The 12,770-nt window shown below is 44.1% G+C and overlaps 1 protein-coding gene across 1 annotated transcript in view; it reads right to left on the bottom strand.

The window, feature by feature from the left end:
- LOC115477536 (lipoxygenase homology domain-containing protein 1-like) overlaps window positions 1-12,770 on the bottom strand; it is a 428,353-nt gene that overhangs the window by 393,184 nt on the left and 22,399 nt on the right. Inside the window, exon 4 of the mRNA XM_030214471.1 lies at window positions 1,404-1,606. Coding sequence (XP_030070331.1) covers window positions 1,404-1,606 — 203 coding nt within the window. The remainder of the gene's footprint in view (window positions 1-1,403; window positions 1,607-12,770) is intronic.

The following is a 12,770-nucleotide window of genomic DNA, read 5'->3' as shown; positions in this document are numbered from 1 at the left end:
TGACCCACTAGGTTTAGCATAGCTCTATGCAGCTTTGTTACCAGATCAAATTTAGCTGGTTAGTGTAGTTATCAACATGGGTTAGTGTTAAGACATTATATTTTATCACTAATGTGCTTTTAGCACAGGTCCCACAATATACAGTGAGACCTTGTTACTAATAATTGGAGTTAAGAGTAAAATAATACATCTTAATGGTAGCCCACATTGATAAATCCCCATCCCACCCTCAAATATCAAAACAGATATAACATCTGAAAAATGGTGGGATATTTACAAAGCGTTTAGGAGAAAGTGCTGAGTAGAACAGTCCTAGTCTATCCATGACTCATTCACATTCCTTTAACTTTATTATATCATTTAATATCAAGGAAGGACATAAAAAAATCATCCAAGTAAGAATTGGGACATCCTGCTCATAATGTCCAAAAAAAAAAATCTCACAGCCATTTTCAAACAGGAAAAAAGGATAGTGAGATAGACGTGTTTGTGCTGAGAACATTGAAAATGAATAACCACTTTCCAAAATAAGACGTCCAACTTATGAACTGCAAAAAAGCCAGGGATAGGGTCGGGACGTCTGACTGGCAACATTTTGAGAACAATGGCCACCCAGACTTTCAAGCAGAGGGGTAGCTTAGTGGTTAGTACAGTGGACTTTAAGCCAAGGTACCTAGGTTCAAATCCCACTTCAACTCTTTTATTTTATAATTGTGAGCCCTCTAGGAACAGAAAATACCTACTGTACTTTAATAGCCTTCAAGCTTGCAGGTAGCTTATATATTTAGGTACAGTAGGTATATTTCTGTTTCTAGAGAACTTACAATTTTAAAAAATTGAATTAAAATGGGATTTGAAACAAGGTTGCTTTGTTTAACAGTCCACTGCACTAACCACTAGGCTACTGAGCCCTCACACTTGCTTCCTGCTTTGGTATTCCTCCTAGTTTCACTTTCAGGGTTAGTTTCACTTTCAGGGTTGAGTGAGAGGGACAGTAATCACTGAGGAATTACAGAGGAGGGATCATGCCTTAATCCCTGCAGTAGTCAGCTACTCAATCAGAGTTTCAGTGACATCACCCTGGATGTCATTGAAATAGGTCTAACTTAGGATGTCCTAAATCTAAGATTTGGATATTTCTTCCTATTCAATTATTGCTGATGAATGTCCTGTTTTTGGGTCCTCCCTAGTCTCACCCAAAATACACTTCCTACCCACCCCCAACAAGCCCCCTTACTATTTAGATAAGCTGCAGTGTTGGATGTTTTTTTTTTCTTTCCAAATTTGCTATTTAGATGTTTTTGGAAGATAGACCTTTTTGGGGAGCATTTTGAGATGTTTATATCCTTTGAAAATGAGCACCAGAATCAAAAGAGACAAAATTTAATAATGCCCAACTTTACCTGAAATCCATCTTCTTGTCCTGGAAGAAATAATGGCTTCTTACTGTTCTGGTCAAGCATTACTGGCCCTGAAGCTCCTTTGTCTCCGTATATCCAGAGGGTGACATTGGCTTGAGTTCCTGCTTTTCCTGTCAACACTGTCACCTTCCAGTCATCATCAGAAGGAAAAAGAGTGTCTTCATCCACAGACTTTCTTGTTTCTTCTGTAAAAGCATAGGTTGCTATTCTTATTTTGTTTATTTGTATTTATTTATTGTGAAATTGTGGAAAAAAGATGAATAACCCTCTTTGGCATGTTCAGGGAACTAAAATATAAGATTTATTTATTTATTAGGATTTATCGCCTTCTAACGGGACTTCACTCAAGGTGGTATATATATATGCAAATAACTAATAAAATAGACTTCTTGTACACTTTTTTCCACCTTTTCTGTTTTATTGAGAGTATGCAATTTGATTTTATAGTGACTCTGAGACAAGGTACCAGGGAGAGCTGAGATTTAAAAGACAAGCATGAAAATTGGCATTCCATTTCCATGATTCCTTTTCATCAACCTATACACAGACTCTTCTGATATGGCACCTATGAATATGCAATCTAGAATATTTGGGGTCTGATTTTCAATACTACTTATGTAGTATTGGGTACAGGTCTTTTGCTTGAAAATAAGGTACCAGTGAATGGACACGTTTTGGCCATTGGCCATATACATGGGTATATGTCCAAAATGTATCCATATAGATAGAGAAAGAGCCACAGATATTCCAGGGCAGGGACAACAGCTATGTAGATATCAGCCATATTCAGCTTCAATCTGACAAATTTACTTGTTTGAGAGGGATAGTTACTAAGCTGCAGTAAGATAATCCATTTTACTAGAGTGATGTTTAACATGGAGCCACTAACCTGCTATTTACTTCAAAAGTGGAAAGGAGAAGGGGGTGGGCAGTCACAGACCTATTAATCTAACTTCAACACTGGGTGAAACTATGAAGATGATATGAAAATATGGTGCTTTGTATTATAATATGCTGATTGGTACCCGATCAAAATAGCCCCGACAAAATAACCACGACAAAAAGCTCCAAACAAAAAAGCTCCAGACATAATAGCCCCTGACATAATAGCCACTGTCAAAGTGGCCTGCCCACAATATAACCCTTGACAAATTAGCCCCCCCCCCCCCCCGACAAAAGGGCCCGATCAGGCTGCCCAGAATATGGCACTACTTTTTTTTCTTAATAATGTTACCTTGTCAATCAGGATAAGGTTGGTAAAACTATGAAAATAATGACAATATTGTGTTTTTTTTAATTAGCATGTTGATGGAAGAATAGTTTCCTTAAACAGCAGAACAGATCTCGAGTACCAGTTGGTAGCTATAGAATTTTGTTTATTTATATATGCTTTATACAATGCAATGCTGGTAGGAGCCTTTATCAGTGAAGATTTTACTTGTAGTTTATCATCTTTTTTGTGATGTGTTATTTTTTTCTAGGGGGCTATTTTGTCAAGGGTTATTTTGTGGGTGGGGCATTTTGTTAGGGGCTGTTTTGTCGGGGCTATTATTCACTCTGCAGCTCCTCAGTACCTCTCCACTCTCATCTCTCCCTACACTCCTCCCCGGGAACTCCATTCACTGTGTAAATCTCTCTTATCTGCACCCTTCTCCTCTATTGCTAACTCCAGACTCAGTTCCTTTATCTTGCTGCACCATATGCCTGGAATAGACTTCCTGAGCCGGTATGTCAAGCCCCATCTCTGGCAGTCTTCAAATCTAAGCTAAAAGCCCACCTTTTTGATGCAGCTTTTAATTCCTAACCCTTATTCACTTGTTCAGAACCCTTATTTTATCATCCTCACTTTAATATTCCCTTATCTCTTGTTTGTCCTGTTTGTTTGTCTGTCCTAATTAGATTGTAAGCTCTGTCGAGCAGGGACTGTCTCTTCATGTTCAAGTCTACAGCGCTGCATACGTCTAGTAGCGCTTTAGAAATGATAAGTAGTAGCAGTAGTAGTTGTATTATGACGGGGTGCCCATGCTGATTATATATCAAATTCACCACCAAAACCTCTCCTCTTCACCTTACAACCCACTCCCTCAACCAACCAACCAACCAAGTCTGACTACTTCCGCGACAAGGTACAGAAGATCAACCTCGAATTCACTACCAAACCACCTCCTCCTCCTCCTCACCCTTTAACCCACTCCCTCAACCAACCAACCCAGGCCTCCTTCTCCTCTTTTCCTGACATCACCGAAGAGGAAACCGCCCATCTTCTTTCCTCCTCGAAATGCACCACCTGTTCCTCTGACCCCATCCCCACCAACTTACTTAACATCATCTCTCCTACTGTCACCCCCTCCATCTGTCATATCCTCAACCTCTCTCTCTCCACTGCAACTGTCCCTGACACCTTCAAGCATGCTGTAGTCACACCACTCCTCAAAAAACCATCACTTGACCCTACTTGTCCCTCCAACTACTGCCCCATTTCCCTCCTACCCTTCCTCTCCAAGATACTTGAACACGCCGTTCACAGCCGTTGCCTTGATTTTCTCTTCTCTCAGGCCATCCTCGATCCGCTTCAATCCGGCTTTCGCCCCCTACACTCGACGGAAACGGCACTATCTAAAGTCTGCAATGACCTGTTCATTGCCAAATCCAAAGGTCACTACTCCATCCTCATCCTCCTCGACCTATCCGCCGCGTTTGACACTGTCAATCACAACTTACTTCTTGCCACACTGTCCACATTTGGGTTCCAGGGCTCTGTTCTCTCCTGGTTCTCCTCTTACCTCTCCCACCGTACTTTCAGAGTACATTCTCATGGTTCTTCCTCCACCCCCATCCCGCTCTCTGTTGGAGTTCCTCTGGGATCTGTCCTTGGACCCCTTCTCTTCTCAATCTACACCTCTTCCCTGGGCTCCCTGATCTCATCTCATGGATTCCAATATCATCTTTATGCTATCTCTCCACACCAGACGTCACTGCAGAAACCCAGGCCAAAGTATCGGCCTGTTTATCCGACATTGCTGCCTGGATGTCCAACCGCCACCTGAAACTGAACATGGCCAAGACCGAGCTTATTGTCTTCCCACCTAAACCCACTTCTCCTCTCCCTCCACTATTTCAGTTGATAACACCCCCATCGTCCCCGTCTCATCTGCCCGCAACCTCGGAGTCATCTTCGACTCCTCCCTCTCCTTCTCTGCGCATATCCAGCAAATAGCCAAGACCTGCCGTTTCTTCCTCTATAACATTAGCAAAGTTCGCCCTTTCCTCTCTGAGCACACCACCCAAACTCTCATCCACTCTCTCATTATCTCTCGCCTCGACTACTGCAACCTACTCCTCACTGGCCTCCCACTTAGCCATCTATCCCCCCTTCAGTCCATTCAGAACTCTGCTGCACGTCTTATCTTCCGCCTGGACTGATATACTTATATCACCCCTCTCCTCAAGTCACTTCACTGGCTCCCAATCAGGTACCGCATACAGTTCAAGCTTCTCCTACTAACCTACAAATGCACTCGTTCTGCAGCCCCTCCTTACCTCTCTACCCTCATCTCCCCTTATGTTCCTACCCGTAACCTCCGCTCTCAAGACAAATCCCTCCTTTCAGTACCCTTCTCCACCACCGCCAACTCCAGGCTCCGCCCTTTCTGCCTCGCCTCACCCCATGCTTGGAATAAACTCTCTGAGACCATACACCAGGCCCCCCTCCCTGCCCATCTTCAAATCCTTACTCAAAGCCCACCTCTTCAATGTCACCTTCGGCACCTAACCACTATACCTCTACGCAGGAAATCTAGACTGCCCCAACTTGACATTTCGTCCTTTAGATTGTAAGCTCCTTTGAGCAGGGACTGCCCTTCTTTGTTAAACTGTACAGCACTGCGTAACCCTAGTAGCGCTCTAGAAATGTTAAGTAGTAGTAGTAGTAGTATAACGCAGATAATAGATTTATGCATAAGAAAAAGTGTTGGTTCTGTTTATCTTCAGTTCAGTTTGTTTTTGGGATTCCAAATTATTTATATCAGCTCCATTAAAGTCAATAGGGCAAGCAATTTTACACTGTAAATAGTGGAGTTGCCATCCATATTTAAATCAAACTTCTTTAAAGAAAATGCTGATAGGCACCTGCCACACAGGCAATAGCATCCCAATATATCAGCATGAAGACCACATGGCATCCAAAGAGGGGTTAAGGGCATTATCCATTGCAGGAAGACTCCAAATCACTGTGAGAAGGGCAAAGAAGAACAAGCAGTAGAATGAAACCTCCAAGGAACAGAGAGGGAGGTAAAGCTACACCAACATTAGCATAGAGACCCCAGTGCAATGAAGTTGGAAAGTTGGTATTCAGTGTGGGGGGGGGGGGGGGGGAGGGGAAGGCACTGGGGTTCAATGGGCAGGTAAACATTCTAAGTGCCATCAACACTCAAAGTTTCTTGAAGGATTTGTGTTCATGAAGTTTGTTAGTGGAAGAAGTTTTATTCTGGAGGGTACTTGATAACTAGCAGTACTTGACATTTCTGCCTGCCATTGTTTGTCATTTTTGTGCTCTTTTGGTATTCTATTTCTCTCTGACTCTGGAGCCTGATAGATTCTTAAAGCTTAGTTTTCTCTGCCTCAGTGCTGTCTCTGCCTCAGAGCTCTCTTGATCTTTGTAAGATTTCTCTATTTTTAGACCATTTGAATTTCAGCAAAATAACTTTCTGATACCACCAGCTTTCTGTCACCTTCTCTCTCTAAATTCACAAGAAAAACTAGTGCTGGGTTGTTGGCGTTTGTTTTCAGTTTCCCACTGAGCTGCTGACATAATCAGCCATGGAATTGTGAGAAATGAGGCAGTCATAAGCTGATTTGGCTACTTGTCATAAAGTTTCAGCGTGATGGAGGAAGCAACTTATGTTTCTTCCTTTTCACCCTCCAATGGTGGCTCCGCTGTGCCTGGCCCCATTGACTATGATTTTGCCTCAAATGGATGACACGGTGAGAATTTGGCTCATTCTGGCCCCAAGGTCGTTCAGTTCATTTAAAGGGATACAAATAAAAAATGCTCTGATTTGTCACATTGTGCCATGATTTTTAAAATAAATGCACAACTCTACCAGACAATATTGAGTCACAAAAAAAATATCCTATTAGATAAACTTGATCAAGTTCTTCAATAAAGGAATGAAAATGGTACATTGGGGCGATACCATGGATGTTGCCCATCTGGACTTCAGTAAGGCTGTTGACATTGTTTCATATAATTCTCTTGAGGACAAGCTGTGTAGACACATATGACAAGCAATTCTGTAACCCAGATGCTCACATTTACGTGTGTGTTATGTTTGTAAATGTTTATAATATTAGCACTTATGTCCGTATATGCACACATACCTGGATAAGTACGAGCAGGGCAACTTAAACACTATTCTGCAAATACCTATTTTACTTACATACCCCCAAATTCTATATATGGCACTGTGACAGGGCTTATAGGACACTGCCCCTCACCCTTAAAAAAAGTCCATCTTTAATTAGCCCGGTCCACATTAAGAGTGCAGATCTCGCCCCAGGAGGAAGTAAGCCGGGAGGGGCAGAGTCACTATCGGGAAGTTCAAAGACAGGGCCAGGCAGAAGTTAAGGAGGCCCAGGGAGGGAAAACATGAACAGGGCTGTGCCAACCCGGTAAGAGGGGTAAGCACCGCAGGGGGGCGCCTGTCTTCAAGGACGCTGCTGCGGTGCTGCCCCACCATACCGCTGCTCCGCCTCCCACCTACCTTTAAAAAACATTTTGTGAAGCTGAGTTGCAGGCAGCGCCTCGTGTCTGCCCGGCTGCTTGTAAAACAAGTAAATCTCTTCTCCTGGTCATCGTCGGGCAGCCCTCCTCCCCCCCACACACACTTTCCTCTAACATGGAGCAACTCCTATAGAGGATAATCGGAGTTTAGCACCCTCCCTCCCTCCACAGCCGTTTTGCAAAGGCTCCTCTGAGAGTGTTATCAGACAGAAGTAAAACAAAGCAATGTGGGGAGGAGGGGGGACAAGCAGAGGACTGGGCATCTCTTACCCTGCGAGGGAGCTGTAAAGCTTCCCAGCAGGACCAGCAGCAAGAGGACGTGGAGGCTCATCGGGCTCTTCATGTTGTAGCCGGGAGCTATGCTAGTTTGGTTTGACTCGGTTTGATTCGGCTCGGTTCGGTTCCTCTCCTGGGAGTCTGTGGCTCGGATTGTTCAACTCCCGGCTCCCAGGGCTGCTTTTATGCTCCCTGGTCACGCGATCACCTGTAAGGGGCGGAAAGGGGGAGCCGGGAATTTCCATATTAAAATAAGAAGGGAAAGCAGATGAGTCACTGCTCGTCCGGCTTCTTCGCCCTACCCTCCGAATTAAAGATAAAGTGTGGGAACGCTCAGAAGTGGATTGATGGGGTGCCGAGTATCAGGAATTGCTGCGGTTGGCAGTGGGGAAAAAACAGAAAAATCCGCTTTAGGTTATCAGTTCCGGGAGGGGGACTTTTTGGCCAGTCCTGCTTCTAAACATACATCCCAAAAAGCAATATAGTATTTTGAAGTCCATAATGCACCAGGTTGAGGTTGGCAGACATCCAGGACAGGCCTGCTCCACCGTCTTCCCTTAGTAGGTTTGGGGTCTTGCTGGGTGCCAGTGAGTATCTGCAGGGACTGATCTCAGGTCTCCAGAGGGTCAGATAAATGCACATTACAGAGCATGTGAGCTCTGAGCTAATCTTTGGGATGTTTACACAGGGATTAAGCACAGATTTCACATCTTTTGGGGGCTGTCCGATGCTTCACTATGTAACTGCTATCCTAACCAGCACTGCCAAGTTATCCATGGGAGGGAGCCTTTTTGGGCCTGTCCTGGAAATGGAGTTAAGAGGACAGATAGCAGCAGAATCAGGTACTGAGCCAGCATGATCAGAAAAACAAAGTCACCAGACCACAAAGGTAGAAAAAAATCATTTTATTTTCATTATAGTGTTTGGAATATGTCCACTTTGATAATCAGGTGTTCAACATTAAAAGTTTATATTTATTTACTTATTTATTGTATTTTATGCTAGATGGGGGGGGGGGGGGGGCAACTGATAGTCTGCAGGGGGCACCAGAGACCCTAGGCACGGCCCTGAACATGAATCCCCTCTGTATGTCACTGAAGCACCCATTCCATAATTGTGACCTGGCTGACGTAAGCCATTGTTCTATTGAATTGAACTCTGTAAGTTTTGCTTTGAGGTCTGGCTGGAGCCAGACCTGGATCTCGGAGGATCCCAAGAACTTGTAGGCTGTGTTTTGGGCATGGCAAACCCAGTAGCCGTGGACTGTGTTTGGCCTGCTGCCAGAGGCCTGCCTAAGACTCTGCATGCTGAACCCCAGAGGGCTTTCCACCCTATGTCTCATGTCTCTGGCCCTGTGAAGGAATAGACCAGAGAATCTCTTTAAATAAAATACTTATTTTGTGTTTCATCCTTTTGTCTGGCTGTATTTTTCACCAGCAGACAAGCACAGCAAAGGAATCAAAGAAGATGATGACAAAACATCAGACAGACTCAATGAATTCACATCAGATATATCTGATGTGAATTCATTGAGTCTGTTAGATGTTTTATTTATTTACTAGCCGTTAAGCCCATTAAAACGGGCAAGTTTTTTTATTTTCCTATGGCCTCCCCCCCGTCCACCAACCCTGTTCTCTCCCCTGCCCTCTCCCCATGTCCAGCAGCCCTCTCTCCCCTGGCCTCCCCCCATGTCCAGCAACCCTCCTCTTTCCCTTGGCCTCCCCCCATCCACCAACCCTGCACTCTCCCCTGCCCTCCCCCCATGTCCTTCTCCCGAAACCATGGCACTCGATTTCCACATCCGGGGCCACGCCTCTCGGAGTGAAACGTCACCGCCGCCACGGCTCCTTCCCTCGGGGCTCCGCCAATCAGAGGCAACAAAGGCGGGGTGCCGGCCGGCTGTGGAAGTATGAATGGAAGAGTCACGTGGGTTGGTGAAGTTCTCGCAGTTGTGTCGCGCGTAGCGTAGTAATTCTTATCCCGTTGCACTTGACTTGATTGTGGTCCCAGCCGTGTCTGTTCTATAGGTGTTTCTGTGTGACAGGGGGGCGGGAGCAGCGGTGTCGGCAACGTCGGGGAGGGGGGCCTTCAATCGTTCCTCCTTCCCCCTCTGATTTCCACGCCCCCTCTGATTCCCATGCCCCGTCCTTCTCTCCACGTACGTTCGGGCTGTTTTGTGTACTCTCTGCTCCTCGCCCCGCCTCTGACTCCTCCTCCTTTCTGGTTCTGGTGCTGGTGGAGGCGGGGCTTGGACTTTTGCCATCTCAATGTTTGGGCTCTACTGCGCATTTGCGGGTGAGTCTGTCACGTCTCATTTATATAGATTGATTTATTTTATTTGTTACATTTGTACCCCACATTTTACCACCTATTTCCAGGCTCAGTGTGGCTTACATAGTACCGTAAAGGCATTCGCCTAGTCCGATAGAGAAACAAATACAAGATGATAATGTGGTTGAATAACGGTATTCGCTGTTTGTCATCATCTTCTTTGTCTCCTTCACTGTGCTTGTCTGCCTGATTTTACCTATGCAGAGGTTCCTTGTTCTTATGTGCATTTTTCACCAGTCACACCCAACCCACAATGGGGGTGTCACATGCACCTTAAGTTGTGCGTGCTAATTTGGCTGTGTGTCCAAATTGCGCACACAACTTATTTGATTAACAAACTAATCAGAGCCAATAATTGGTACTTAACCAATTAGCAGCACTAATTGGCTTTAATTGGAATTTACATGCACAACTTTCTAGGCGTATTCTATAACACAGTGCAAATAAATTCTAACGTGCACAGTCAAAAAAGGGACAAGGCAATGGACATGGAATGGGAGGGTCGTGGGTGTTTCAAAAAAAAAACCATGCACACTATTATAAAATACACCTGATCTGTGCCTAACTTAGGCCCTGGTATTTAGGCCTGGTTTTAGGTGGCCTAAATGGGCTTTCCTAAATTTTAGGCACCTAACTGTATGCATAGTTTATAGAATCGCACTAACTGCATGGTTTTACAGCATCAATTTTTAGGTGCCATATATAGAATTTCCCCCATAGCACATATTTGCTAGGAGGGGGGACGTACACATGGATGCAGCATGGGTGAGACATAGGAAGGGCTCTCACTTGTGTGTGCTACTTCAGAATACTGTAGGTTACATATATCCCTGCTTCATTTAAGTGTCCATACTTATGACAGCTCCCTGGGTACTGTAACAGCAGGTGCCTAAATGTTAGGCGTGTTATTACTGGTTACACTAATATTCTATAACAGAACCTAGAGCAGCGGTTCCCAAACCTGGTCCTAAAGGCACCTCAGCCAGTCAGGTTTTCAGGATATCCAAATGAATATTTATGAGAGAAATTTGCATGCAGTGAAGGCAGTGTATGCAAATCTCTCTCATAAATATTCATTGTGGATATCCTGAAAACCTGACTGGCTCGGGTGCCTCCAGGAAAAGGTTTGGGAACCACTGAACTAGGGTATGTTGTAGTGGACTATGTGAAGAGATAAAAGTTGATGGATTTAGTGAAGTGGGCTAGTTTTCCCAGGCTAAGTACAGATGGATGTGGATTTTGTGAATAAAATGCAACATTCAAGTTCACCTTTTGATATCCACATTTTTTATATGATCCGAGAATAAGGAACAGGTTGTGAGTAGGGTTAATCAGAGGGTGAGGGAAGTTGAGGATTGGTTATGAAGGAATAAACTGAAGCTTAACCATTTTTAAGCAGAATTGATGTGGTTGCATAGACCCATGATTTTGACTATTTACCCGGAAGTTAGATTGTCAGATCAGGTTTTTAAAACCTGTGAAACAGATTAAAGTGTTGGGGTAATATGGGATGTTTCATTGATGATGGAGAAAGAGTACCTCGGTGATTATGTGGAACATTCATTATTTATGTTCCTATCTTGAGCAGGTAGAGCTGACCACATTAGTACATGCATGGATTATTACTCTCCTTGGCTATTGCAACATTTTGTATGCAGGATCACCTAAATATCAACTACAGAAATTGTAGTTATTTCAGAGTGCTGTCAAAAAAATGATTACAGGGAACTTCACTGACTGCCTCTAGAACAAGAACCGATTTTAAACATTTTACTTTTAATTTTTAAGATTGTATAGGAATTAGCTCAAGAGGCACTAGCAGTTTGTATTAGGCACTATAGGCCAATTAGGGCTTTACGTTCATCCCCAAAAGGGTTGTTGGAAAGTCCAGGGGTGTAATCTTGAGTGAAATGCGGAAGCATGCTTTTTTGTGTAATATTCTTCTTAAAGAGTTGAGGGATATTACTGATATTTTCCATTTTCATAAATACTGCAAGGAATGGTTATTTCGGTCAGCCTATGGCCTGTGTGACAAGGCTACTGCCAGGGTGGCTAGGATGAAGCATTTATACCCTAAAATACAAGTACCAGAAGCCATTGCAAGGAGGGAGGCAGAGAGTAATCTGGAAACAAGGGAATGGATTCCCAGCTCCAGCAGAGGGAGACAGGGGGATAGCCAGGCTGAGCCTATAATTTCGTCTCCCACTAGGGGGAGGTGGAGGGAAGAAGCTCAGTTCCTCTGGATACGCAATCAATATACCATGCAGTCCAGCTGGAATAGAGAGAGATCCATGGAGAGGGAAGAAGATGATTGGATGGATTATATGGAAGGAGGGGTAGATCAGAGGGGAGAGGAATCCCAGGAGGGGGGAGAAGCCTCTATGGAGTAGGAGAGTTCCAAGGCAGGGATGGCCAGCTCCTGAGGGTTTGGAAGGGTGTTTGAGGTTAGGGTAACCTACTTTATTGAAAGCCTGATGTATTTGGAAACCTGCTTTATTTACCTGCTTTATTGAAAGCCTGATATATTTGGAAACCTGCTTCATTTACCTGCTTTATTGGAAGCCTGACTTATTTGAAAGCCTGCTTTATTCACCTGCTTTATGGGAAGCCTGCTTTATTTACCTGCTTTACTGGAAACCTATGTGGTTGGAATCTGCTTGTTTGGGGATAACCTATGTACTGAAGTTTGTGACAGCTGTTATTGGCTTGATAATAAAAATCATTTGACCTAGCCACTGTCTGCAATTGTGGTGAGATCTGGAAAACGGCTGGTGGCCGGCTCCTCCTTGCTGGGAACCATTGGACCCTTTTCACACCTGAGATGGCTAATAAGAATGGGGGTACAGTGGAGACTAGAGGGACAATGATGAATTGGGGATAGATTGGGTTTGACTCATTTCTTATAACTGTATTGAATTATTGTTTGTTGTAAACTGTTTTGTGGCTTTTTGGGGGAAAAA

This window comes from Microcaecilia unicolor, chromosome 1 (genome assembly GCF_901765095.1).
Source record: "Microcaecilia unicolor chromosome 1, aMicUni1.1, whole genome shotgun sequence".
NCBI lineage: Eukaryota > Metazoa > Chordata > Amphibia > Gymnophiona > Siphonopidae > Microcaecilia > Microcaecilia unicolor.
Note: the sequence above shows the minus strand (reverse complement) of the source record. Positions and strands in the feature narration are given on the sequence as shown.